Source organism: Panthera leo, chromosome B4 (genome assembly GCF_018350215.1).
Source record: "Panthera leo isolate Ple1 chromosome B4, P.leo_Ple1_pat1.1, whole genome shotgun sequence".
Classification (NCBI taxonomy): Eukaryota; Metazoa; Chordata; class Mammalia; order Carnivora; family Felidae; genus Panthera; species Panthera leo.
The window spans coordinates 59,507,686-59,533,993 of NC_056685.1; the positions used below are offsets into that span (position 1 = coordinate 59,507,686).

Genomic DNA, 26,308 nt, shown 5'->3' on the forward strand with positions numbered 1-26,308 from the left:
TCACCCTATCGGACCTGTTGCTTAATATGGTTCTTCTGCTATTAATCTCTTGTTTCCTTCTTTGAACACAATTCACACTCACCATTGACACTCTCACTTTCAGCCATTCTAGCCCAGCCCCAGGCCCCAAACTCCAACCCCAGCCACCACTGCTAATCCCTGCTAGGCTTCCCCGGCCCTAAAGCAGGAGGACCCCACTGCTACTGCTAAGATGCTACACACTGTCTCCAGCTCTTTCCTTGCACTAACCCAGCCTGGTGTGGCCTTTCTTTCTCCTCTGCTTACGCAGGCTGCCTTCTTTATTCATTTTACAAACAACTAGTGAGTAATCTAAGACTGTGATAATGCACAGCAGATTCAGTAATAAATACAAAGACAAGATTCTTACCCTACTGGAGTTGCAGGCCTCCTGAGGAAAACAAACAACAAACAAGTAAACAAGAACAAAAAATGAAACCAGATTCTAAAATGTGCTGTGAAAAATAATGAACAGGATATTGTAATAAAGAACAAATGGAAAAAAGTTCTGTTAGATAGAGTTGTCAAGAAAGGCATTTGAGCTGAGCATGTGATACTTGAGCTGATATCTGAAGGATAAAAGGAGTCAGGTGCACAAATAGGCAGAGGAACAGCATTCCAGACAGAAGGAATGGCAAACAAAAAGCCTCTAAATGGAAAGAGATTATCTTGTTTGAGGAACAGAAAGGATACCATTGTAGCTACACTCTAGGAAAATAAGGGAGAGAAGTTAAAAAGATGGCACAAACTAGGTCACATAGGGCCTTGTTTATTCTGGCAAGAGATGTGAATTTTGGGGGCGCCTGGGTGGCTCAGTCCATTAAGCATCCAACTTTGGCTCAGGTCATGATCTCACAGTTTACAAGTTTGAGCCCCGCATCGGGCTCTGTGCTGACAGCTCAGAGCCTGGAGCCTGCTTCGGATTCTGTGTCTCCCTCACTCTCTGCCCCTCCCCGTGCTCACTCGCTCTCTCTCTCTCTCTCTCTCTCTCAAAAACAAACATTAAAAAAAAATTAAAAAAAAAGAAATGTGGATTTTCTTTTAAAGAGCAATAGAAAAACATCAAAGGGTTTTAACAGGGGAATGACATAATGTGACTTATGATTTATGACTCTAAGTCTATAGAAATAATGGGTTGGAGGTTACAAACACTGGAAGCAGGGAGATGAATTAGGAGATCGTGGGATAGCCCATGCAGGAGATGATGATGTCTTCATTCAGGATAACAGGCTTAGGCCAGGGGACAGCAGGGCCGACAGGCAGCTGGGTGTGTTCGAGAAACATTTATAGGCAGAATCATTGGGACTTGCTGATGCATTTGCCATGTGGGGTGGGAGACAAAGAGGAAACAAGAATGACACTTAAGGTTCTGATTGAACAGCTTGGAGGAGGGGGATGCTATTTATTAATCAGAGGAATTCGGGGGGATGTGAGGAGGGCACACACAAACAGTTCATCCTTGGGTTATTTGAGGACCAGCTAAAATTCTATCCCATCCTGAAATTTCCTAGGACCAAAAAGCCCATAATGATCAATTTCTAAAAAGGTAACAGTAACACTCATTTCTAGTGTCGCAAGCTTTATGAATAATTCCTAAGAAAGGGCTTATACACATTCCAAATCTGTCAAAAATGTCTTTGGTTCATGACATCACATTCTGCCTCTAACACCTATATAATTCACTTAGCAAATAGCACAGGCCTAACATATTATTTATTTTTTACACGGACTCACATGGCATGCATTCTATACTGCAGCACAAACATCTGTGGAAAGTTAATTGCTGCTTCCTGTTGGCTCAGAACTTGATACTGTATTTGGTATGAAGGAGGCTCTGATAAATGTTTGTTGTTAATGATGAAGAGTATAATGTTTTAACAGTGGCATCCAATTTTGAAAATTCTACTAAACACTGCACCACCAGCCAATATGGTTCTGATATAGTTTAACACTCAGCATTTGGGGAATGGAAAGCAAATGCCTTTCAATTCAGGTATACTGGCAAACTTTTGGGGAAATAAATTCCAAATATTCATTTTAAAGAAGTTTTCTTGGGGTGCCTGGGTGGCTCAGTCAGTTAAGCTTCCGACTTCGGCTCAGGTCATGATCTCACAGCTCGTGGGTTTGGGCCCCACATCAGGCTCTGTGCTGACAGCTCGGAGCCTGGAGCCTGCTTCAGATTCTGTGTCTCCCTCTCTCTCTGTCCCTCCCCCGCTCACATTCTCAATCTCTCTCTCTCAATCTCTCTCTCTCTCTCTCTCTCTCTCTCAAAATAAATAAACATTAAAAAAAAGTTTGAAAAAAATAATTTTTCTTGAGCCAGTCTTTACTGAAACATGCCTTATGCTAGTGGTTCTCAAGCTCACAGAGAAAAGAAACGATTGTCAATAAAACTGACAATTACACATGGCTTAGCAGAAGCACATAGTGAGGTGTGACAAATGACTTGTTATTGATCAAGGTTTCTATGGGGAAAAGCTAAGACCTACTGCTCCTATAGTACAAAGTAAATAATATACATATACAGTATCTCTCATAAAAATGTGAACTTAGCATGGAGAAAGGCAATGGAACCCTATGTAATGAGAAAAGCTCCTGATAGGGAAAGGTAAATGGAGAAGTTCCTCACCTCATATGTCACAGGGGAAGGACTCCAATTAGTGACATTCTAACCTCTCTCTGCCCACCCACTCAGTCACTCACTCCCCTGAAAAAGGGAAGTACTTTATGTGATTAGTGAGTTGGAAAGAAGGAATGAGGGGATGCTTAGGAACACCTCTCCCAAGTTCTTTTCCGACCACAAGAGCATGTGAATTCTGGACCACTCTCTGCCATAGTCTTAGAGTCTTGTCCCTTTGGGGGAACGTGGGGTTGTTCCTGAGTTGGGGCAAAATACCACCAAAAACATCCGCAGATCTAAACTATGTTTTCCAGTTGGACACTGAGGGTATTAAGCTACATTCTGACTTTGATCTGAATGGTTCCTGTCTCTCAACTGTTCCAAATCCTGGGAGAGGGACGTGACTCAAAGAGCTTCCCAAAGCCCTAATACTAACATTAGCTTGAATTAGAGCTATACAGGGTGTTGAACTTTCTTTGGAAGCTACAAAGCTAATCATAGGATCCAACACATTTGCCTGTTCTAGGAACGCTGCACATATCGCAGGAAATAGTGTCTATCCTATCATCCTCTTCCAAATTCTTCCTTAGTCACTTATTATAACAATGTCCATCCTTATGAAAGCCCCAAGAAAGAAGTTGTACTGGAATAACATTTCTTCACCAGTCCCTGAAATCCTGCTCAAAATCACTCAACACATTGTAGAAGAGTGAAACTTTTTGTTACATACCTATCTTAAATTCAGGTTCACCACTCATGAAAGTCGATCTCCCTCCAAACTAAAACTGTATTTTCCCTTTTGATGTGGCTGCCACTTGCATGCTCAAAATACCTTGTAAAGGGGACATGGTGTCTTGGCTAGAATTCATTGCCTTAGCTTTCTGTATTCATTTGAGGAAGCCTGGCAGGAGAAGGAATAATTCTGCACTGAACCGGTTCAGTTCCATAATACACCTATTCGCTGTGCTGAGCACCAGGGGCACAAGGTAAGTAAGGCTCTTCCCATGGTCTTCTCCTTCACAATAAATGGCACCTCCATTCTTCCAGTTATTTGGTCCACACTCGTTAGAGTCATTTTTGACTCATCTTTCTATTAATACCTCCCTCAAATATTACGTGTCAAAGAGACGTTGTCTTAACAGCTCACATGAAACACAAACCCCTATCACTTTTCTCCTTCCCCTGCTTTTGCTCAAAGACAGGCATCAGAGTAACCTAGTATTAAAGAGCAAAGATCCTATTAACCATGCTGCCTGGGTTCTAATCCCAGCTGGGTCACCTGGGCCTGTCTGTGCAACCTGAGGCAAATGACTTAACATCTCTATACTTCAGTTCTGTCACTTATAAAATGGAGATTGAAATGACATCTATCTGATACAACTGTCATGAGGATTAAATATCTCAGTAAATTTTTATTATAATTTTTATTATAATCTTGGGGAGCAGCTTAATAAAATTTTTATTATGATGGGGGGGGGAGCTTAAGTCTACCCTCTGCTACTTCTGAATAGAATTTTATTTATTGTTTAGTCACACTCAGAATCTAAATCCAGAAAACAGAAGGAAAGTCAGAGAAACATGAGAGAAGGGACCTCAGAAGATATCTGGTTCAGTTTGGGTTTTTCATTTAACTTGATGGGTAAAGCAGGTGAGAGCCAAGGGGCCTAAGATCCCACAGCTAGTAATGATACAGAGAGAGCCCCTATGTCCCAGACCAGTGCTGTTCACATTGTACAAGGTTACCTTAAATGCCATATTTGGTCTGTGTACAGAGTCAGGTTGATTAAGTTAATGTTTAATAGTATTGTATAGTCAAGAATCCATAGATGATACTTTGTTTTCTCATACATGGGGCTCAAACTCATTCATATGGGGTCAGAATACCAGCTAATTTCCCAATCATTTGTTCTGGAATTTGTAGTTCTGAAGTCCTTACAAAAACAAAGACCCAGAGACCACAGAATACTTGAAATTATTTGGGTCATTCTTTTGTGTTCATGGTTATGTGATGGAAACTTCATTTTTGTGTTGCCAAACGTTAATAATCTTCTGATGATATTATTTGCTGAGGATCATTTTCACCATTAATCCTGGAGACTTTTTTCTTTCTTGATTGTTCAGGAGTAAATGTAGGAGGACTCTTATTCTTTAGCCCACCTATAGGGGCCAAGAACAACAGGAATCCACACAGCGAGAACCTCCACACACAATGTCTCCTGCCTTCTACTCCCTAAATCAGGAACTGTACTTGGTGTGGGAATCTCTGGGGTCGATCTCAACCTTAAATATCCCCCTACTAGGTTCTTAAATGGTAAGAATATAGTTCTGGATAGAAAGGCTACAGGTATGTAGCCTTGTCAAACACTGTAGTTTATCTACATTGGACTACAACAATACATTCAGAGAAAAAAAAGAATACTTCTTTCCAGGAATATTTTATTTTCTCATTTTGGGTTTTCCAAATGAATGCCATCCAATTTATAAATATTAAATCATAAAAATTACATCCAACAAAGAGCTGATGATAGATAAAAGCCAAAAATGAGCCTTTTAAGAGTAAACACTTTTATGATTCAATTTAAACCTACTTTTAGTGTTGAACTATCAACATTTTTAGGTTTGGATATAGCCACTGAAATCTCAGTATACTTGGTAAAATAAATCGACTACAACAAATTATTTTTTTGTTAAATACCCTTAAGAATAAAATGAAAGATAGATGTCTGGGAAGCAAGCAACTTCATTTCTGTGTGTGGCTCCCTTCGATCACCATAAATATTCATTGGGCTTTCCTAATTTTCCTTATTGTATTCTGCTCACTGAAATATCTGAGGCGAATGTGAACTACAAACATGTGTAACACTCCAGAGCATGAAGTGTGTAAGACATTTCAATAAATACACAGAAAATGCCAACACTGAACTATAAAATCCAACAAATGATTTCCACATTAAATTCTGTAACCTGCTTCTAACCATTTACCACATACTGGTCATGTGTATCAACTTGAAGTAAAAACCAAATTTAGAGAAATACTGGTTTTTAAAACTGCTTCTGGATTTTTCCACTCCCCTTGGCTTCGTGATACATCTCTAACAATACTCTGATGATTATTATTCTTATATGGCTTCAACTGACTCTCCACTTCCAGAATAATGAACTTCACTCTCATTTTTAACAGGTGGTATTTTCTCATTTACACCATTGATTTCCTGCTACCAAGTTCTATGTCTCACATTTACTGCATTTACATAAGCGTATGTCTGAACGATCCATGAAATTCCCTTTCCTCGAGAAACTAGTGAAGTAACCAATGACTTAAAATCTCATGGGAAAGATGATACCTGCATCAAAACACAAATGATCAATAATCTTAACTTGGCTATGCAAATAGCCACTTGTTGGAGGACGGAAGGAATTAGTCTGGAATGTATCCTGAACTCTATTTTTCTGACGCTGATTGTCCTAGTTTTGTTGGTATGAGAGAACTAGTTTAAAACATATAAGAAGCAGGAAAATTTTGCACCTAAGAAAATAAAACAATGGTACCTTAAAATAACAGAAAAATATTCTATAAACCAGGGTATTTACAAAAGTAATTAGCCCTGTAACTTGAGTCATTTTCTTTCTTAAAATAATGAGAACTTATTATTTTGTTGTTATCTCCCACATACAGGTGCAAAGAATAAGGCATTGAGACTAGGCTTAAAGTAGTGTCCCTGTTTGTGCCACATTTCTTTTAAAATTCACTTTAGCCTTATGTGGGTATTAGAAATAACTTTTTTTAATGTTTATTTATTTATTTTTGAGAGAGAGGGGGAGAGCGAGAGAGAGAGAGAGAGAGAGAGAGAGAGAGAGAGAGAGAGAGCGCATAAGCAGGGGAAGGGCAGAGAGAGAGAAAGAGACAGAATCCCAAGCAGGCTCCAGGCTCTGAGCTGTCAGCACAGAGCCCAACGCGGGGCTCGAACTCACGAACCAGGAGATTATGACCCAAGCTAAAGTTGGATGTATAACCAACTGAGCCACCCAGGTGTCCCAGAAACAACCATTTTAAAAACTGGTCACTTAGCAAACTAAATAGTAAAATTGTGCATGTATAGTTTACAAATACTTGTAAATAGTACGAAGCCCTCCTCCAGAAAAGGTACATTTTTTAGTGAAGGATTTTAAGTGTAAATTTTGCTCTGAGAGAAATACAATGATAAATTGCCAAAACAGTAGCCCAGAATAATTTTTTTTAACCCAACTTGTAAAAATACAGAAACTCCGAAGATCATATCTGAAACTTGCCATTTTTCATGACTGCTGACACATTTATGAAAAGTGCTCAGAAAATAAACTGGACTATGCTATTGAGAGATGGCCCGAAGCTGAAGAATGTAACAAATACTAAAATTAAACTTTTATCAAATGTTCCCATTTTTTGTTTTCAAAACCAGTCAGATCTACATGTTTCAGTTTTATTCTCAAACATCTACCCATGTACTTCTCGGTGTCACTGGAGCTTTTTTTTTTTTTAAGTTTTTATTTATTTATTTTGAAAGAGAGAGCCCAAGTGGAGAAGGGGCAGAGAGAGAGGAAGAGAGAGAGAGAGAGAGAGAGAGAGAGAGAGAGAATCCCAAGCAGGCTCCAAACTGCCAGTGCAGAGCCTGATGTGGGGCTTAACCCACGAACCATGAGATCATAACCTGAGTCGAAGTTGGATACTCAACCGACTGAGCCACCCAGGCATCCGGGTGCCCCCGGAGTTTTATGCCAATCAACTGTTTTCTTTTAACATCAGTCTAAGTTATAAATAAGAGAAAAGCAAAATCACTGTTCTATGTTTCTGTGTTGGTTTAGACTGACTTAAATAATAAAGTTTAGAAGTAACTGCCTCAATTTCTGTGGATGCCAGCCATCTGCTCAGGGCATTTAACTGCCCTCAACAAAATGAGCACAGGAGAAGCACACAGAAAACATTTGCACATGTCTTATCTATGAGTAGATGAAAGACTGAAGTGGTATTATGGGCTGAATTGCATCACCCAAAACTTCATGTTGAAGTCCTAAATCCTGTTACCAAAGAACAGAACCGTATTTGGAGACAGACTTTCAAGAGGTAATTAAATTGAAATGAGGTCATTAGGGTGGGTCCTAATCCACTATTACTGGTGTCCTTATAGGAAGAGGACATTTGGACACAGAAAAATGTACAGAGGGAAGACCACATGAAGACACAGGGAGAAGACGGCCAACTAGAAACAAGGAGAGAAGCCTGGAACACATTCTTCCCTCATAAGGAGCCAACCCTGCTAGCATCTGGATCTTGGACATCTAGCTTCCAGAGCTCCCAAAGAGCTTATTTCTGTTGTTTGCCAGTCTGTGGTTCATTGTTATGACAGCCACAGAAAACGAATACAGGCAGTATCATTTCATTCCTTTGTGTCTTACCACAGAGTGCGATATAACACTCAATAGGTATTGGTCATTGACAGAAACCATGCAAGTGAGGCCAGGCTTCTCTCCAAATAATCCTCTCTCTGGTGCTAATCTCTGACATGGCGGAACAGGGCTCAACACCTCCATCCTCCTACCTGCATGGAATCACTAGCTGCCCCAGCAGCAGCCTCCCTGGAATGAGCCCTGCATCTACTCCTCAACTTCTGGCCCAATCCCGGAACAGCTCCCAATTTTTCTGAGATTCTCTTTTCTCCCTAAAATAGAGGCACAGCAGAAATATTCAGTATGCTCTTTACAGAAAGTATCCCTGGCAAGGATTAGCAAGATGGTATGCAAACATGTGAATCTCATTTTATTCTCAGAAAATGGCAGATGTAGGAGAGAGCTGACTCTTGCCAATAGACCTCAGAGGAAACTGTGCTTGATCTCAACTGTGAGATACATTCCCAATCCCTGACAGAGCCTCTAGAGATAGCACAATATGAAAATCTCTTCTACTCTAAATATAATTTTACATGATTCTAGATGGAGCCGAGGACAAAACAATTTCATCGCACATTGATAAGCAACTATATTTTCCAGTTTATTAACTCTCCTTTGATAATGGAGTACTCTTAATTTAAAACAAAAATAAATAAAAACAACTAAGCCTCTTATGAAAACCTGACCATGAAGCATTCCTCTCAAGATCTTGTAAAGAGACCTTGTAATGTATTTGTAAAGACAAAGATGAATTCAATGTTGAAAAGGTAGTTCACTGAGGACAGAAGATCCAACGGCATCGTTTTCAAATAAACTTCCCTCTAAACTAAGCACCAGATGTGTTTGGTGTCCATGGCTTCACGCACATGACTATGCTAACAGGCCTTACAATCAAGTATCTGTAGGAAAGGATTCTGCTGTTTCAGTTGATTTATTAATTGAAAAATAATTGAAACAATTTAAACTGTGCTGAATTGCTGATTCTTAGAGGTAATAGTAAAATAAATCAGGAAATACCATGCATAATAAAAATGGGCCCCCACAAAGCTGCACATAGCACTTACAGTTCTTTATATGTGCTACTTGGAGCATGGTCGAGAACAATAAAACTTTGTCAACAGTGCAAAGTGTGCTCAGTGGAAAGTGCTCATTGTATCTTCCATCGCAGACTTTTCAGTTATCTCTTCATGCAAACGTATGAGTAGAAATTAACATGCATTGACTGCCACTAGTAAACATATTTACTAGGCGATTCATAGTCCAGTTCAAACTCCTGACCTAGCTCTAGCGCTCCTATTATCTGACTAAGAAGGAATAGTCAACTACCTTGGGACTAAATCAATCACGTGCTTGGGGAAGTTAAGTTTAAATGTCTTCCTGAGGTACTTCTAAGAGCTGAAGTGAAAGACTACAACATTAATGCAGAAGCAGTATTCCAACAGCAATAAATCACTTAGTTAAGTAAAGGAAAAGCAAGGAGAATTCAAATGTAAAAAGAGAGAGAGAGAGGAGAAGAAGAAGAAGAAGAAGAAGAAGAGAGAAACCACAGGTTTTTTAATTAGATATTTTAGCTTCCAGTTTTAAAATAGGCATTTTTCATAAGAAAATCCTTGTTTATTATATTGTGACACAATTATTTAAAGATGGTGCATATAAAGAAGAAAAGAAACCAAAAAGGAACAACTTATATGTCAGTCAAGATTTCAAGGATTAATATTTATGAAAACAATTGGCAAACAACAGTCCATGATGCAAGAACAAAAAATGTTGTAGCAGATGTCTTGTCAAAAGGCTGCAGACTATGAGAAGTAGCATACTCTCGTCCATATGTTTTCTCAGCCTTGAGAAAAGATATCCTCAGTCATTTCAATTTTGGAGAACACAGAGTGCCTGTGTATATAGTGGAGTAGAGAAGCTTTTTTTGTATGGGAACTTTGAGCCAAGATTTCTGGTTTCATTTGGAAAGAAGTGGCATACATGTTGACGTGGAACATGAACAGAAAATGAGCCAAATAACTCAAATAATCTAAATAACTCAATCTGTCAGGAAGAAATTGCAGAAGAAATTGGTGGGGTCATTGGTTGTGTCTTGGCCCCCTGGCATCCTTTCTACTATCTTTTGGCAACCACATTCTGATTCTCTTCCGAAAAACATTTCTTCCCCTCACCCATGCTGTTTTGTTGGGACTCTTTGTTTCTGCCTGGTCTTAAACAGCTGTTCCATAGCTGAACTTGTGACTATGAAATCTAGGCTTAATAAGCAGAAGAAGGGAGCAAACTGAGCAACTGGGAACTCAGAGGGGTCAGTGGATCTGACTAGGTAAAAGGATAGTCATAATGGGTGCAAACAAGGACGCTGAATGGGAGAAAGTAAAGGTCAGCCAGTGGGATGCCTGGATTGGCTATGGTGGAAAAGAAGCAGTTCTTGGTGACGAAAACTTCCAAGGTGTTACAGAAGATGTGGGTGATGGACATGGAGAAGAGAAGGTCAGAAGCAGCCAGCATGTGGGAAACACAGCCCATGAGAACTAAAGTCCCGTCTGATGATAGCAGGTCTGGAAACCAAAACACAGAATGTGAGCCAGGTTCCAAAGTCCTGGGTGGAGGAGAGGGAATGCCCAGAATGTTGGCAGATGCCGGGGTGATACAGTGAGAGAGGCTTAACCTCAAAGGAGTTTTGGACTTTAAGAGGGCAGAGGAATCAGGCTATGAGGAACAAGGAGAAGCAACAGGGACACCAAGTCTCTTCACATAAGAAAGAAACACTCTTTGACAGAGCTGCTGAGAAAGCGAGGAGGCCTTCACGGAGAGTGAGTCTTCATTTAAAGCAAGAAGGTGGAAGGAACAGTTGAAGAAGTTCAGGACACAGGAGCATTTCCTGAATAGGACAGAGCAGGAGAAGAAGAGTCTGAGAGACTGAGGAGGACAGAAATGGCAGGGTCGGGGCAGGGTCCAGTATACACTGGGGCCAGGCCTGGAAGGATTTTGTGCTTACCCTTTGTGCACTGATGGGTAAAAGCATGGTAGAATCGATACCAGCCGCTTCTCTCAAGAGAGTGAGCAACCAGTAGCCAGAGGTCGTATCTAACTCTATCAAGGCGATGAGGGACTCAGCCAGTCTGCACACAGTGCAGCCTATTCATTGAATGTATAGATGAATAAATGACTACACACCATGGTGGTAGGTAGGGAGAAGCCTAAAGCAAGCACCCCTCTCAAAGGTGTGCCCAAGTGTGAGATTATTGCTGGTTGCCACTTACCTTTCGGCAAGTACTTCCCTGATCGCTACACTCTGGTATGTTGAGCGCGAAATCAATGCAATACTTGGAGCAGAATTTAACTGAATGTCTCTGAGTCACTATCTTCACCATTCTGCCATCTATCTGATATTAATTAAAAGTATTTGATCTGATTATAATTGTCCACATGCTCTCATTTGGATTTCGTGCCACCAACTCATTATACCAAGGTGCTATGTTGTGTTCATTAACATATCATGTTGGTTTTCCCTATTCCAGAACAGAAGAACTAGTATAGTCTATAATTTGCATTTTGTTTAGAAATTCAGCCAACGGTCAGGAACAACTAAGTAAAGAGAAACCCAACAGTTGCGCTGAGCAATCTGCAAGTATTCAAAATGTTGTGTGTTGTTTCATTTTCAAGCACCAGACAGCATGTGCAGAAACCAAGCCTACCCTGAATAACTCAGTAAACAGTAGATGTTCAAAATCATTACACACAAGAAGAAATATCTTAAGGTTTTTGGGTGTTATTTTAAACAGGAAAATCATTTTCCTTTGAAAGCCACGGGTGACGGCCCTACAGCTTTGCAAATTGATACCAGAATAGAATGAAGACAGTCTGACATAGTGATGGTAAACACCAGCACTGGAGCCAGATGCCCAGTTTTCATCCGTTTTTCTTTTTTTCTGTGTGACTTTGATCAAGATCCTTAACTTTTCTGTGCTACAATTTCCTCAATGTGTTGTTAATGAGAGTTAAATGAAGTAACATTGTAAAGTATTTATGCAAGCAACTGGCTTTTATAACATAGTAAACACCATACAAGGGTTAGCTGTTACTATTACTTAGAGCATGTACCTAAAAGTTGATAAGAATACATTTCCTTTTTTAATATTTTTATTTTAAGATTTCTTGAGCCCTCAGATTCAAACTCCTATAAAAGAAGTAAAAGCCTCAGATAGTGGTTTCAAAAGGTAAAAGCAAATTTAAGTTATAATTGATTTTCCCCAGCATTACTTAATTCTCTGCCATGTGGAGAAGCATCACATGTAGAGTAGACTCAGAAAACCTTGATTCACATCCCTGTTCCGTCAGTTACTAACAGTATGGTTCTTACTAGATCATTGCACCTCCTGGGCCTTAGTCTTCCTATAAAATGGAGATTAAAAATTACTTTCCTATCTCTGAGAGTTACAGTGGGGATCCAAGAGCACACACATTGTTGCTTTGCAAATAGCTTCCCTAGAGATGCACAGTCAGCAAACTTAAGTAACAACAACATCAATAATAATAATGTAGCTTTAGTACCTCACATACAGATTATACACACACACACACACACACACACACACACACACACACACCGTCTCTGACGACCTGTTCAAATAGGAGTCCAGAAATAAACGTACTGATAGAAAAGGTAACACGTATCAGGCCCAATCTGCTCCACAACCTTTCTATGTCCCTTTTCTTCCTTACGATAGGAACAACACAGAGCAGCTCCAAATACCAACTTTCCCCGTGGCAGGAGATCCTGATGCTACTCGAGATCACAGCTGGACATTGCAGCTAATTACTCTAGCTAAACTCACTCAATGTCCCAGTTTGGATGACTGGGCCTCAGCCTCTCTCCAGAGCCCCAGTTGCTCCCATATTCCCTTGGTTTTCCAGGGGGCTTTTCCTGCTTCTTCTGCAGCCTGAATCGCTTTTTAGTTCTTTCTGGGTCCCTTTCAGCCCTTCCTGAAAGAGAAGCACAGTGGCTGGAGCCTTCCTTCCATTTGCTTGCCTCCAGATCTGGTCATCCTTCTTTAGCTCCAGCCTCCCTTGGCTGAGCTTCCATCATTACTGTGCAGGGTCTGGGGACCCTGCATCCACTCCTCCTTTTGCTTTCCAAGTCAGACAGCAACAAGGATGTCACAGCCACTCCAACATAGTGCTTGCTGCAAGATAATCTCCTCATTGGCCCTCTCTGCCATTGCTCTGTCCACTGCTGGCCCAACTCTGCATGCCAACTATTAAGAAATCTACTATTTCCTGGGCTACAAAGAGATGTAAAGTGAAACTTGAAGTGATAATTCTAGAAGCTACTCCTTGGATACCACTAGTGAAGATCAATGCATTGTTCTTGCAGTAGTCGATAACATTTATTGCTACCATGTGCAAATAAGTCAGTCCATGAACATTTATTGAGCAACGACTCTGTGCAGAGAACAATGCCAGACAATGGGAATACCCCAGTGAATAAGATCACCAGTCTATGCCCTCAATAAGTACAACACTTTATGGAGAATGGAGTGGGACTGAAGAGAGATACACAACCACACCCTCAAAGAATCTCAGCACTCAAGGCCTTCTGGACATTTCTTCATCTTATACATCTTATACATAGGCTAGATGAATAAGATAGATATGCCTATCAAGGAGTTTCTAGTTTATTTAAAATAACAACATAAAGAAAAAAAAACCTTCATAAAGCATGATAATAAAGGTTCTATGCTAATAAGACAGACAGGATTTTATAAGAGCTGAAATGTTCATAAACTAGAATAACATGGAGTTATAAGAAACGAATCATGGAATGCTTCCTGAAAAGTTGTTTAACTTAGATTTAGGTGGAAAGAACTAGCATCATAGTTTCATAATATATTAATTTTTATGTGCTTTTCTTTTTGTTCTTCTTTCTTTTCTTTAATCACAATACCATTTTTCATCTACAATCATTACCTACCAAATGTCTTACACTTACTAGAAGCAATGAATGGTTGGCTAAATTTTGAGTACTGATAATGTTTTCATCATGATATTTTAGTCATTGATCCCTACAGAATCACAGCATATCTCAAAAACTACTGAGGCAATGCTGTCAGATTTTAAAACAGAAAAGTAAAGACAAGGTGTAATTAAGAATTTTATAAATTTTTTAGGGGCGCCTGGGTGGCTCAGTCGGTTAAGCATCTGACTTCGGCTCAGGCCATGATCTCATGGTTCGTGGGTTTGAGCTCCGCATCAGGCTCTGTGCTGACAGGTTAGAGCCTGAAGCCTGCTTCAGATTCTGTGTCTCCCTCTCTCTCTGCTCCTCCCCCACTCATACTCTGTCTCTCAAAAATAAATAAACATTTAAAATTAAAAAAAAAAAAGAATTTTATAAATTTTTGCAACAATGAGGTTATAATGACTATAATTGGGTAAACTTAGCAATTTCATAGCTTAACCAGTCACCAGGCAGCTCAGCAATTGAAAGAAGTACATTTCTATAAACAATTATTGCTTTTATGTCCATCTTAATGATCATTGCCTAGATGAAAATATAATCAAGATTCCAAAGTGAAAGAGTATATTAATTATGTTCTTAAAAAGATCTCTTATTTTAAGGAGACATCAACATATTTTCATATTTCCAACCATCTAGTTATCTAAATTTAAATAACACACACACTCCCAACATACGAATGATTAAGATAGAACAGTATGTGTGCAACATCACTTCTTGTATGTACATAGTTTAAAACAGCATTAGAACATTGCAAAAAAAAGTTGCATTCACCTCTAAAATGTATTTAGTAAGAAAGTCTACAAAACACAGCTGATACTAAAAACTGAAATTTATTTTCCCCTAGCAAAACAGTTATTATCAAATTCTTAAGCTACTGTGCACTCTGTATAGCAATTCTACTTAAATTTGTTTATTTGCCTGCTAGAGAGTAAAATTAGTATGTGCGTAGAAGGTGAATGATTCTGCACAGACTCTTATGATAAGAGTAGCTTGATACAGTTTATAAATTTGCAACAATGTGATTACTGTCGAGACTGACAGGTCTGCATATTTGAAGTAGGAGGTAAGCTCCTTAGTATAATTCCTTATTCTTTTTTTGCTGCTCCTCAAAATATGAAATAAAAGATTAGTTACAATGATTTTTTTTCCTGCTGAGGGGAAGAATAAATTCTTGTTAACTCAGCTGACAGTAAATTTTAGAGTTAAAAAAAATGATGGAAGATATCTTAAAAATAATTGAAGGCAACATTTCTTAAAGACCTTTATTCCATATCACTCCAGATACCAACTTTTAAATCAAGAAGCCACTATCTGCCATTATTGTTCAATGTGTAAATACCACCTACCCCACCTGGGCATTGGTAAAGATCACAGCTCTCAATTAGATGCTGTGCTGTTTGTTGAATGCCACATTTCCGCAAGGGGCTGCCTATGATGGTCATCTTATAAAGCACTGTTTAGAACTTTTAAATCTAATATTCAGGGTACTAACAATTCAGACCATGATCACAGGGTGGGATGTGGGGAGCTCTGATACTGATCTGTAGGGCTGTTAACAATAAAACCCGAAAAAACCCCACAGCTATTGTGTCATAAACTGTTCCCAATCAACTTGGTCTGAAATCTCAAGCCTCTTCCTTAGCAGCTCACTGAATAAAAGGCTTATGCTTTCCAGTATATATGTATGCAAATTTTATCAAGAATAAAATCAAAGAACTCATTTTATTTAGCTGAATATCTGAGAAAATAAAAGGTTATGATTATAAGTCATATAACCTGTGTGGCTCCAATATGCTGATTAAGAGTGTGAGCTCAGGAGCCAAAATGTCTGGGCTGGTTTACCAGCTCTCTTCCGCCTGTTGGATGTGTGACCTTATACTCCATACCTGTTTCCTCACTAGTGAAAGGGAGGTAAGAGGACCTCCTATAACATGGGCTTGAAGATGAAAATAATAATACATATAAAGGATCAGGAACAGGATCTGATACACAGTAAGCTCCTGATAAATGCTGGGCTGTTACCATTTATAAAAACCAGTGGTTAAAACCACTCCATAGCTATTATAGAGGAAGTTTCTATTAATTCCAAGGATATTGGCATTTTAACCCGAACATTTTAAGAATATTGAATTTGACTAAAATATCTTTGTTGTCCTGTAGATTATATGTATGTCAGTGTAATTTATGAGTAGATAGCAATATATTCTCAGGGGAAATTATGACTGGCATTCCACATAGGTCAACTTCTCTGACTACCGCCTAAGTAAAGTAACTTTACCAGTTCCACAGGCTATCAGCGAATACTTTCAGGACTCATTATCTTTTCCAGTTCTAAACTACAGAAGCTACATGTTATGTATTTAGGATCAGAGTTTATAGGCTATATTTATGATTTATATATGTTTTTTTATGAGAGGAATAATTCATAATGCTCTATAAATCTTAATGGACATGTCTACTAAAGAGTGTAAGATGAAGAAAAAAAATCTTTAAACCAAACCAATCCTCTGAACAAAGTCCTTATTGTTTCCTGCTCCCCCTCATCAGCTCACCTCTAACGAACCCACAAAAGCTTATATCTCCATTACCACCTCAGGTAAATGCTTATCAGGTATAGACCTGAAATGTCTTTAAATACATAAAACAGGGGCGCCTGGCTGGCTCTGTCCGTTGAGCATCCGACTCAATTTCGGCTCAGGTCATGATCTCATGGTTCATGAGATTGAGCCTTGCATCAATCTCTGTGCTATCAGCAGGTGGAGGCTGCTTGGGATTCTCTCTTCCTCTCTCTGCCCCTCCCCCCAACATAAATAAACATTTAAAAAACATGCAAAATAATGGTGTGGTGCTATAATTACACTGCTCTGTTCAACAGCACACATATGCTATCAAGTTATGACTTTTTTTGTGGTAGAGAGGTCATAGAAATAAGAGTGGGACAAAATAGCTTAAAGGATCGAGAACATTTGAAATCTCACTGCCCTAAAGCCATTTTAAAACATTCCTTCTCTTGCTTCTCTCCCCAGATTGTCAACATACATTTTTATTTTTTTTATTTTTTAAATGTTTTTATTTATTTATTTTGAGCGAGAGAGAGAGAGAGAGAATGCCCGTGTGAGTGGGGGAGGGGCAGAGAAAGAATCCCAAGTAGGCTCCACACTGTCAGCACTGAGCCTGATGCAGGGCTTGAAGCCACAAACTGTGAGATCATGACCTGAGACAAAAACAAGTTGGATGTTGAACCAACTGAGCTACTCACGCACCCCTACATATTTTTTAATGCAAATAAATATACCAGCTGTTGTTACCTGTAAAATGCTTCCAAACATGACCAATCCTAAAGGGATTTCAAGGTTGTTAGAATTATATCCTTTGTAATTTTTTTTTTTGCTTTCCTACCAGAATCACCTAAGCAAACAATACTTACATGGAATTTTTATAAAACTCTAGTAATTTTTCCCTTTAAGGACTTTTTATATATAATTTTCATGTTTTATCCTTCAATAAAAATAAGTACTATAATTTATACTATAACATATGGTACATGTATGATCACTAGATGATTCACACAGAGACACACATAACAGAAAATTAAATTTTCCTCTACTTATAATAGTCTATTGGAAATCTTCAAGCTATTGCCCATCGTATTTCTCAAATTTTTGGCACAAACTAAGAAACATGAAACAAGGAACAATACTAAGTAAAATTCATCTAGGAATTGCAATCATAGTATTATAAAGTATAAATGTTTTTAAATAATTGACTACCACATAAAATGTAATTACATGATGATTCTACTTAATATATCACACAGAGAATTGGGGCGCCTAGGTGGCTCAGTCGGTTAAGCATTCACTTTTGGTTCGGGTATGATCTCATAGTTCATGAGTTCAAGCCCCACATCAGGCTCTCTGCTGTCAGCGCAAAGCCTGGAGCCTGCTTCGGATTCTGTGTCTCACTCTCTCTCTGCCCTTTCCCCACTCGTGCTTTGTCTCTCTTCCTCTCTCAAAAGTAAATAAACATTTTTAAAAAATTTTTTAAATATATCATACAGAGAAGGCAAATAAAATCAGAAAACTGAGATCTTAAAGTTGGAAATTGCTTCAAAGAGCATCAAACTCAACCATGAAGTAAATTTGTGCTTCATTGTTCTATTTTATTTTATCAGCTACACAAACAGACACAACTTCGGATATCAGAGACCAAAGAAACATAAATGTAAATGGTGATTTTTTTTAAGGTTTTAAATTTAAACAGGTGGAGTCTCAAATGTATCCCTGCACTTTTTGCAAGTTCATGGCACATCACTTTGCATTTATAAAAGACCTATATTAGTACCTGTTTTTGCTAACTGAAAGAACTCTGAAGATTTTCACTTCTACAACAAAAGGCAAAAGCAAAAAAGGCATTCAACATTTGCTTTGCCGGAGAGCTGGACAGCTCTTATAGAGGCAGCAGGGACCTCAAGCAGTGGGAATGGCCCCACCAAACTCCCTCCCTGGGAACCACACTCAGCATCGCGACATGAAGTCACCAGAGTTTTGAGTTGTGTCTGTGAGCACCTGTGCTTTGTTTTTATTTATTCTGTGCATTCATTAGCAAGGTGCGCCCTGAGGTATTAGAAAAGCCTTAGAGAGACTGTATTTTAGGCCTAGGAATGCATGAAAAATTTCCTTATAAATTAATGGTGCAGGGGTGCCTGGGTGGCTCGGTCAGTTCAGCATCTGACTCTTGATTTCAGCTCAGGTCATAATCTCAAGATTGTGAGACTGAGCCCCGCATTGGGCTCTATACTGAGTGTCGAGCCTGTGGGGGAATCTCTCTCTCCCTTTTTTTTTCTGCCCCTCTTCTGCTCTCTCTCTCTCTCTGTCTGTCTCAAAATAAATAAACATTTAAAATCGATTAATTAATTAATGGTAATCGCTTATTTATTTTACACCATTTTGGCCTATGAAAGGTTTTAGAGAACATTCCACTTTGGGATAGCAGAGGAAACCTGTATTAGGATAGCTAGTGTGAAAAACCCTGGTATGAATTTGCTGTTTTGACTTCTGAGAGATCTTTTGGAAATGCTTTGATACACAGATAGTAGAAAAACAGTTGATGGTAGAAATCCAGATATTAGACAAGATATTAGGTACCTTCTGTGACTTCACACCATTCCGAGTGTCTCCACATTACAAATGTGGAGATAACACCACCAGCCCCACGTATTTCCTAGAACTGTCCAAAGGTAGCAAAGTATTTTAAAATACTTTGAAAACAGCAAAGGGCTATAAATTCAAAGCATTTTTTGTTACATTCATTTACATTTATACTGTCCTACCCAGCAATTTTAATCAGCCACAAGTAAACACTCCATCTACGTACTACGTGTCATTTCTCACTGTCAGTAAAAGAATCATTGTGATATAGTGAATGGTGGCCCTCCACAAATGTGTCTATGTCCTAACCTCCAGAACCAGTGAATATGCTACATGGCAAGAGGATTTTGCAGATGTGATTAAGAATCCTAAGATAGGGGGAGTATACTGGATTATCTAGGTGGGTCCGATATAAGCCTAAGTATAAGAGGGAGGCAGAAGGGTCAGAGTAAGAGAAGGAGATATGACAATGGAGTGTGTATGTCTGAGAGAGAGCACGTGGTGGTGGTTGGGGGCCGGGGAGGTTGGAAGATGCAACGTTGCTGGCTTTGAAGATGGAGGACTGAGTCACAAGCCAAGGAATGCAGGAGACTCTAGAAACTAGAAAAGGCAAAGAAAGAAATTCTCCCTTACAGTCTCCAGATAGAATGTATCCCTGCCAATACCTTGATTTCAGGCTTTTGACATCCCAAACTATAAGGTAATAAACTTGTGTGATTTTAAACCACTAAATTTTTGGTAAATGGAAAACTAATACAATCATGAAAACAGCCTATGATCCTGCTACCGATAATCAGGCTTTTTTTTTTTTTTTTCCTGAGAGCATACAATGAGTGTAAAATAATAGTTTTGATCATTTTCTGAATCTATCGTGAGAGTCATTTCACCCAGAGTGGTGAATCATTTAACTCCCCTCCACTGACACGAATAATTGACCTAATTTAAGTCCTGGTCTGGAATTTGCTGTGTGACCTCAGGCAAATCACATAACCTCTCTGGGTCTCAATGACATTATTTATAAATACTTGGGCTACATACTCAGAAATAGCCTGAAGTGTCATAAAAGAGAGGCACAATGTATTTTGGTAATTCTATTGAGAAAGTCATCATCGCTGACTGGAACAACTGATAAGTACCACCCATCAGAGCTCCTCCACAAAAATATCACTAGGAGTTATTGAGGTTTGTCTGGATTTTAGCAATACATGATTCCAAATGTTCAGTGCAGGATAAGCCTGAGGGACATGTCAGGCACACATTAACACAGATTTCTGGAGGTAAATGGATGAGGAAGGGTGGGAGGAGAAAGCACTAGGGACATAAGAGAGAGTCTGGAATATGAAAGCAGTGCAGAGCCCCTGGAAGTTTCTGAAAGGCTTTTATGATCACTGCAGACTATTCCAGGAGTCGTCCAGCACGTGAGCTGTGGCATGTGCAGTGGCTCTTGGCAAGCTGTGTCACTCATCTCCTTATCCCCAGTGACCAGGCACAATAACCAGTATTTAATATGTCTCACAGTATATGTGTTAAATGACTGAGTGAATAAGCCCAACTAGCCTTTCTCATCTTAACTCCTCCCTAAGGGCTATGTCCTGGTGGTGCCATTCACATAATATCATGTCAATGGCGCCTCTTGGACTTTTGAAAACAGCATCTCTGCCTCCCTTCCAGCTCTGTCTCAGAGAGGCAGGCTACTGGAGTCTTGTAGGCAAGGGATAGTGAAAGCCTGAACCAGTGAGAGCAGTGGGAATGGAAAGGAGAAACAGGCACCAGCATGATTTAGGGTGGTTTGGGAGATACACTCAAATACTCTTGACTAGTCAAAGTAAAATCTTCTTTGATTTCTTTCTTATTTTCCTTGAGAATAGTTCAATAATAATCTGTTACATAAAAGTGCAACTCTTATCATGTATCTCCTGTTAACCACAAGTTACTATTACCGTAAACCTCACTCCTCTGTCAAAAATTTATATTGACCCCATTTTTCTATTTAGGATCTAGTACTTCAGTCAAAATCAAACCATCTAGAGCAATATTTTAAGGAACTGGAAAAAGACAACAAGGAAGTCTGAAATTTACCATTTTTTACAAGTATGCCAAAAACTCAGACCTATGAGCATTTTTCTTGAGTCCTAGGTCATAGAAGCATTTGCCAAAATAGCACTAACAACCTTTATTTCCATAATTTGCTTCCCAAAGATAGATGATATGATGAAGAGAATTAATGCAAAGCAAGAGTCATTTTGAGTATAAAGCAAGCCTCTGATTCAAATGGAGTATTTTGAAGTTACACCCCTTCAATGAATACCCAAGATGCCATTACATTTATTTTCTATGGATTAAGTTAAAAATGACAACAACAACAACAAAAAACCAACACTATGATCTTTTTGGAATTAGATAGCATATACATAAATTAATAAATAAATTCTTCCAATTTTAAATATATCAGATGATGAGTATTTATGGAATCATACCAAAAGTTATTAAGGAACATGTACACATTTTGTTTGATACCTAAGAGTTATAGGTATAGGTAGCTAGCTTAAAAAAAAAAAACCTCCCCTGGATTTATATTTTATACTTAAGTGTATCACCTTGGGTATTAAACATGCTGCTAGCTATCTCCTAATGAGCGCCTGAGCTGTCATTTTTAATAACAGAATGACAATTATTATCTCTAAGTTCTACTCCCTGAGAATCATTTGTGCAATACTTAATACAGGTAAGAATAGAAACATACTATTTCGCTTATAAAAAATAGTATTATTTTATAGTACCTGTCATAACATTATAGAAAATGGAACAGACAATTATTTACAATAAAAGATCAACATGTGCCCAAGTGCATGGGCCATTTCAATACTCAGCAGAACTTTATACGAAATTTTAATCATGAATCTCAGTTGTTCATTGTAAAAAAGGTCATTGGTCTACATGAGAAAAATACACATATTCAATATTTGTTTTATTATTAAAACAAATAACCCAAATATTTAGCCATTCTAATCTTAGTTGTTTTTTTTCTCAATTCAAAGCAGACACGAAAGACGAATGCCATAAAAACTGAGATTATCTAATTCATCTAAGTACACATGCCATCAGTACGTAATACAAGCAATCGTATCATAGCCTGTGTAATTCATTGGTTACAGTATTCTAGAAATTTTACTTGATTTTCAAGTACTAAACATTAAAACCATATTACCTCTTCCACAAAGCTGTCTTTCTTCTCTAGCATTTCTCGTAAAGTCTGGAGAATTTTAATGCACAACTTTTCTTCCTTCTCCATCAGTTTCTTTGTATGATTAATCAACCTGAAAGCAAAACATGAAACCTTAAATACAACAGTGATTTCTCTTTGAGCTATATACTAACATATACTAGAGGGAAAAAAACATCACACTATTACTTGAAAATATGAAGTAAACAAGATACCTATTTTAAAAACTTTTAAAATTACACTTAAGCTCATAAACTTTGTATTACAAACCATCCTTTCTTTTATAGGTGGTATATCTCAGTGCTTTTAAATTTATTCAAGTAGCGTACTTTTAGTGGGACACAATACTCTAAAAGACAATGAGACACTGATGATGTTTAATCCCATCGTATGAACTAAAGCAATTTGAGTAGTAGAGAAATATGAGTATTTGTAGCATATTACATTTCATTATGTTGTACTATATTATTTTCTCTGTACTGTGTTACCTTAATGATACAGGTGCTGTAGCAGTATACAACACTGCAACCTTAGCATAATGGGCTGCTTTCCAGTTTGCATTAATAATAATAATGTGCTATTTTTCACTGCTAGGACTTGGTAGAAATCGGCGGTTTTGTAATTAGAAGCAGAAAACAACAACAAAGTAACATCAAGACAGTCTATCCATTTATTTATTTTTTATTTTTTTATTTTAGAGAGGGATGGGAGAGGGGCAGAGGGGGAGAGAGGGAGAGAGAGAGAGAGAGAGAGAGAGAGAGAGAGAGAGAGAGAGAGAACCTTAAGTAGGCTCCATGTTTAACATGGATCCTGATGCAGGGCTCAATCCCATGACCCTGGGATCATGACCTGAGCTGAAATCAAGAGTCAGATGCTCAACTGATTGAGCCACCCAGGTGCCCCTCCATTGACTATTTTACTATAATTTGGGCATAAACTCTAATTTTGTAGTGGTAACCTTTGCACTGGTGTCCTCTCAGGAGAAGAGTTTGAGGATCACATCCTCAAGAACTCAAAACCAAGCAAAATATTTATAATCACTATTTATAGTTTAACATATATAACTCTTAAAAAGCTGGCTCCTACAATGACCCTGTGAGATATGTCTTCCTAGAAAAACAAAATGATGTCAAACATAATGTAATGGTCCCATTTCAGTGACATAACAGGAGTACCATGGGGAAACCCTGAGGAAAAGTGAGCTTTCACTAGATAATAGTCAGTGGTTATCAGGCATCAAGGTGAAGTACGAGGACTTCCCATGGATTCTCTCAGTTCATCCTCACAACAATGCTACACGTTCTATTATCAGGCTCATGAGAAAACTGAGGTCCAAAGAGATAAAGCAACTTGCCTGCAGTTACACAATCATTAAGTGGTGGGATCTGGAAACAGACCCACATCCATCTGACTACAGAGCCAAGATTCTGAAGCACCATTCTGTGGTGACACCATGCATTTACTAATCTCTTGAGTCTCAGAGTTACTGTGAAGAGAGTCCCCACACAGCCACCTCTATATGATATGATAAGTGTTACAGTACAGGTAATGACAAATACCATAAACTAGACAAAGAAATGATTACGTTCTGTTGGGGGAGTTTCCTAGGGCTGATCAGAGGTTTCAGTGAGGAGATAACTTCTAACAATGAAGATTTCACCTGGCAGAGAAAGGTGGGGAGGGAAGGCATCCTTCCAAAGGGCACAATATGAACAAAGGGCAGAGGCAGAAAGCTGACCATCATGTCCAGGACATGATAAGTACTCCAACTGCCAGCTGACACATGAAGACATGAAAGAAGACAGGGTAAGACATGCAATCTGAAAAGAAGGAACTGGGAATATTATGCTAAACAGTGGACTTTACTCTATAGAAAATAGGGAACCACTATTATCAAGGACCTGAATGGCCCTGCCCACATGTGAAAGACAACATGGAAGAGTGAGAACAAGGCCAGGGGTGAACAGGGCATGTGATGGGGTTATGATGCAAGAAGTAATAGAGAAATAAAATAGCCAGGACTTGGTAAGTAATGACAAATGGGAAATAGAAGAAGAGGAGGAAGGGCAGATCATAGACACCTGAAATTTATAGACTGGGTGAACAGATGGACAGCAATACTTTTCAATGATACCTAGGTCATGCTGAAGGAATAGCATGCAGGAAAGGAAAAGTGATTTCCTCTTAGACATGTGAACTCGGACAAGGTGTTCTAGATCCACGCGGTCAGGCTCAGCAGGCAGAATAATTCTTCTAGAGTTCTCCTTGCAAGGAAAATATCTGCCTTCCCGAAACTTCTGTTATTTGGTCTTTTCTTTCACGTAGTAGTCTTTGAATCCATTAAAATAGTTTTGGTGGGCATTGTCAATTTCTTTTTATTTTTTTCTCTCAGACTATTTTAATTTTCTTTAACTCCTCTTAGATAAATACTTAATTTACTAACGATTTGCAAAGAGCAAGCATAAGGGTGAATACCATCTTCTAGGGGTTTATACAAGGTATTTGCCCATTACGTAATGTTTGGTTGAGTAAAATCCATGGCCTTCTAATATTTTTTCTATGATCTATGCAAAAATAAATTTCATGAAACAACTCACCATATAAATACAGGTGTATTAAACTAACACAAAAGTTACTTTTACTATATGAGATGCACTCTGATTTTTATATCTTCCCCTAATTCATTTTTTAAATTAGTGGCTGCCTCTCCTTCTAAATTAATTTTTAAACTCATAAGTGAAACACATCCCACAGTGTGATAAACACTGAGATTATCCTTCATAAGGGAGGACTAAGTGGTGATTTGAATATTGTAACCAGATGCCTTAAAGGTTAACACCCACATTGACCTGTTCTCTCTTTATTCTCTTCTCTCTCCATATGACAAAATAGACATATGCATTTGGGTTCTTTCCTGGGATCTATCCCTCACATTCTCCAGCAGACCCATCTGAGTCAACATGTTCCAAGAATGAAATTCATTTGAGGAAGTCAGAAGCCCCACTAAGGCCTTGGACCTAAGCTGTATTCTCTAGCTAAGCTTTACCAGAGAGCTCTGCACAGTAATACAAGGGCTCTTGCATAGCTATTAATAAAGTTGGATTCTAATTTCATTAGATATCCTTGCAAATAAAACCCTTGGTTCTTCACAGAGTTAGGGAAAGGGTAGGATAATCACTAGAGCAGAAAACAGATATTCCCAAGTCGCTGGCCATACTAAAATCATAATAACACAAAAATCTCTTCTCTAACCACTAAAGTATGTGACATTTTTTTCCCATCTCGGTGTATTATCTGTAATATGTTCCCACTATTATTTCGCTCTGTTTCTCTCCTTTTAGATACCGGGTGTTGCAACGGATTTGCTTTCAGCACATTTGCAGCACAGGTCAATATTTTTTTGGCATTTTGAGTTAACTTTATATCATCTTTGCATAGATGTATATCTTTAAGATCTAGACTGGTGCCATCCAACATAACATTTTCTGCAATAATTGAAATGTTGCGTACCTGTGCTATAAATTTGTTGGCTACTAGTTACATATGGCTCTTAAGCACTTAAAATGTGGCAAATGTGACTGAGGAACTGAATATTTTATTTTTATTTTTTTTTTAATTTTTTTTAATGTTTATTTTTTTTTTTTTAATTTTTTTTTTCAACGTTTTTTATTTATTTTTGGGACAGAGAGAGACAGAGCATGAACGGGGGAGGGGCAGAGAGAGATGGAGACACAGAATCGGAAACAGGCTCCAGGCTCAGAGCCATCAGCTCAGAGCCTGACGCGGGGCTCGAACTCACAGACTGCGAGATCGTGACCTGGCTGAAGTCGGACGCTTAACCGACTGCGCCACCCAGGCGC

The 26,308-nt window shown here is 38.6% G+C and overlaps 1 protein-coding gene across 2 annotated transcripts in view; it reads right to left on the reverse strand.

Annotated features, from left to right (window-relative positions):
* The window catches only part of ITPR2 (inositol 1,4,5-trisphosphate receptor type 2), a 485,618-nt gene that overhangs the window by 197,703 nt on the left and 261,607 nt on the right, over positions 1–26,308 (reverse strand). For both annotated transcript variants that reach the window (XM_042946117.1, XM_042946116.1), the window contains exon 37: positions 22,434–22,542. In XM_042946117.1, coding sequence (XP_042802051.1) covers positions 22,434–22,542 — 109 coding nt within the window. The remainder of the gene's footprint in view (positions 1–22,433; positions 22,543–26,308) is intronic.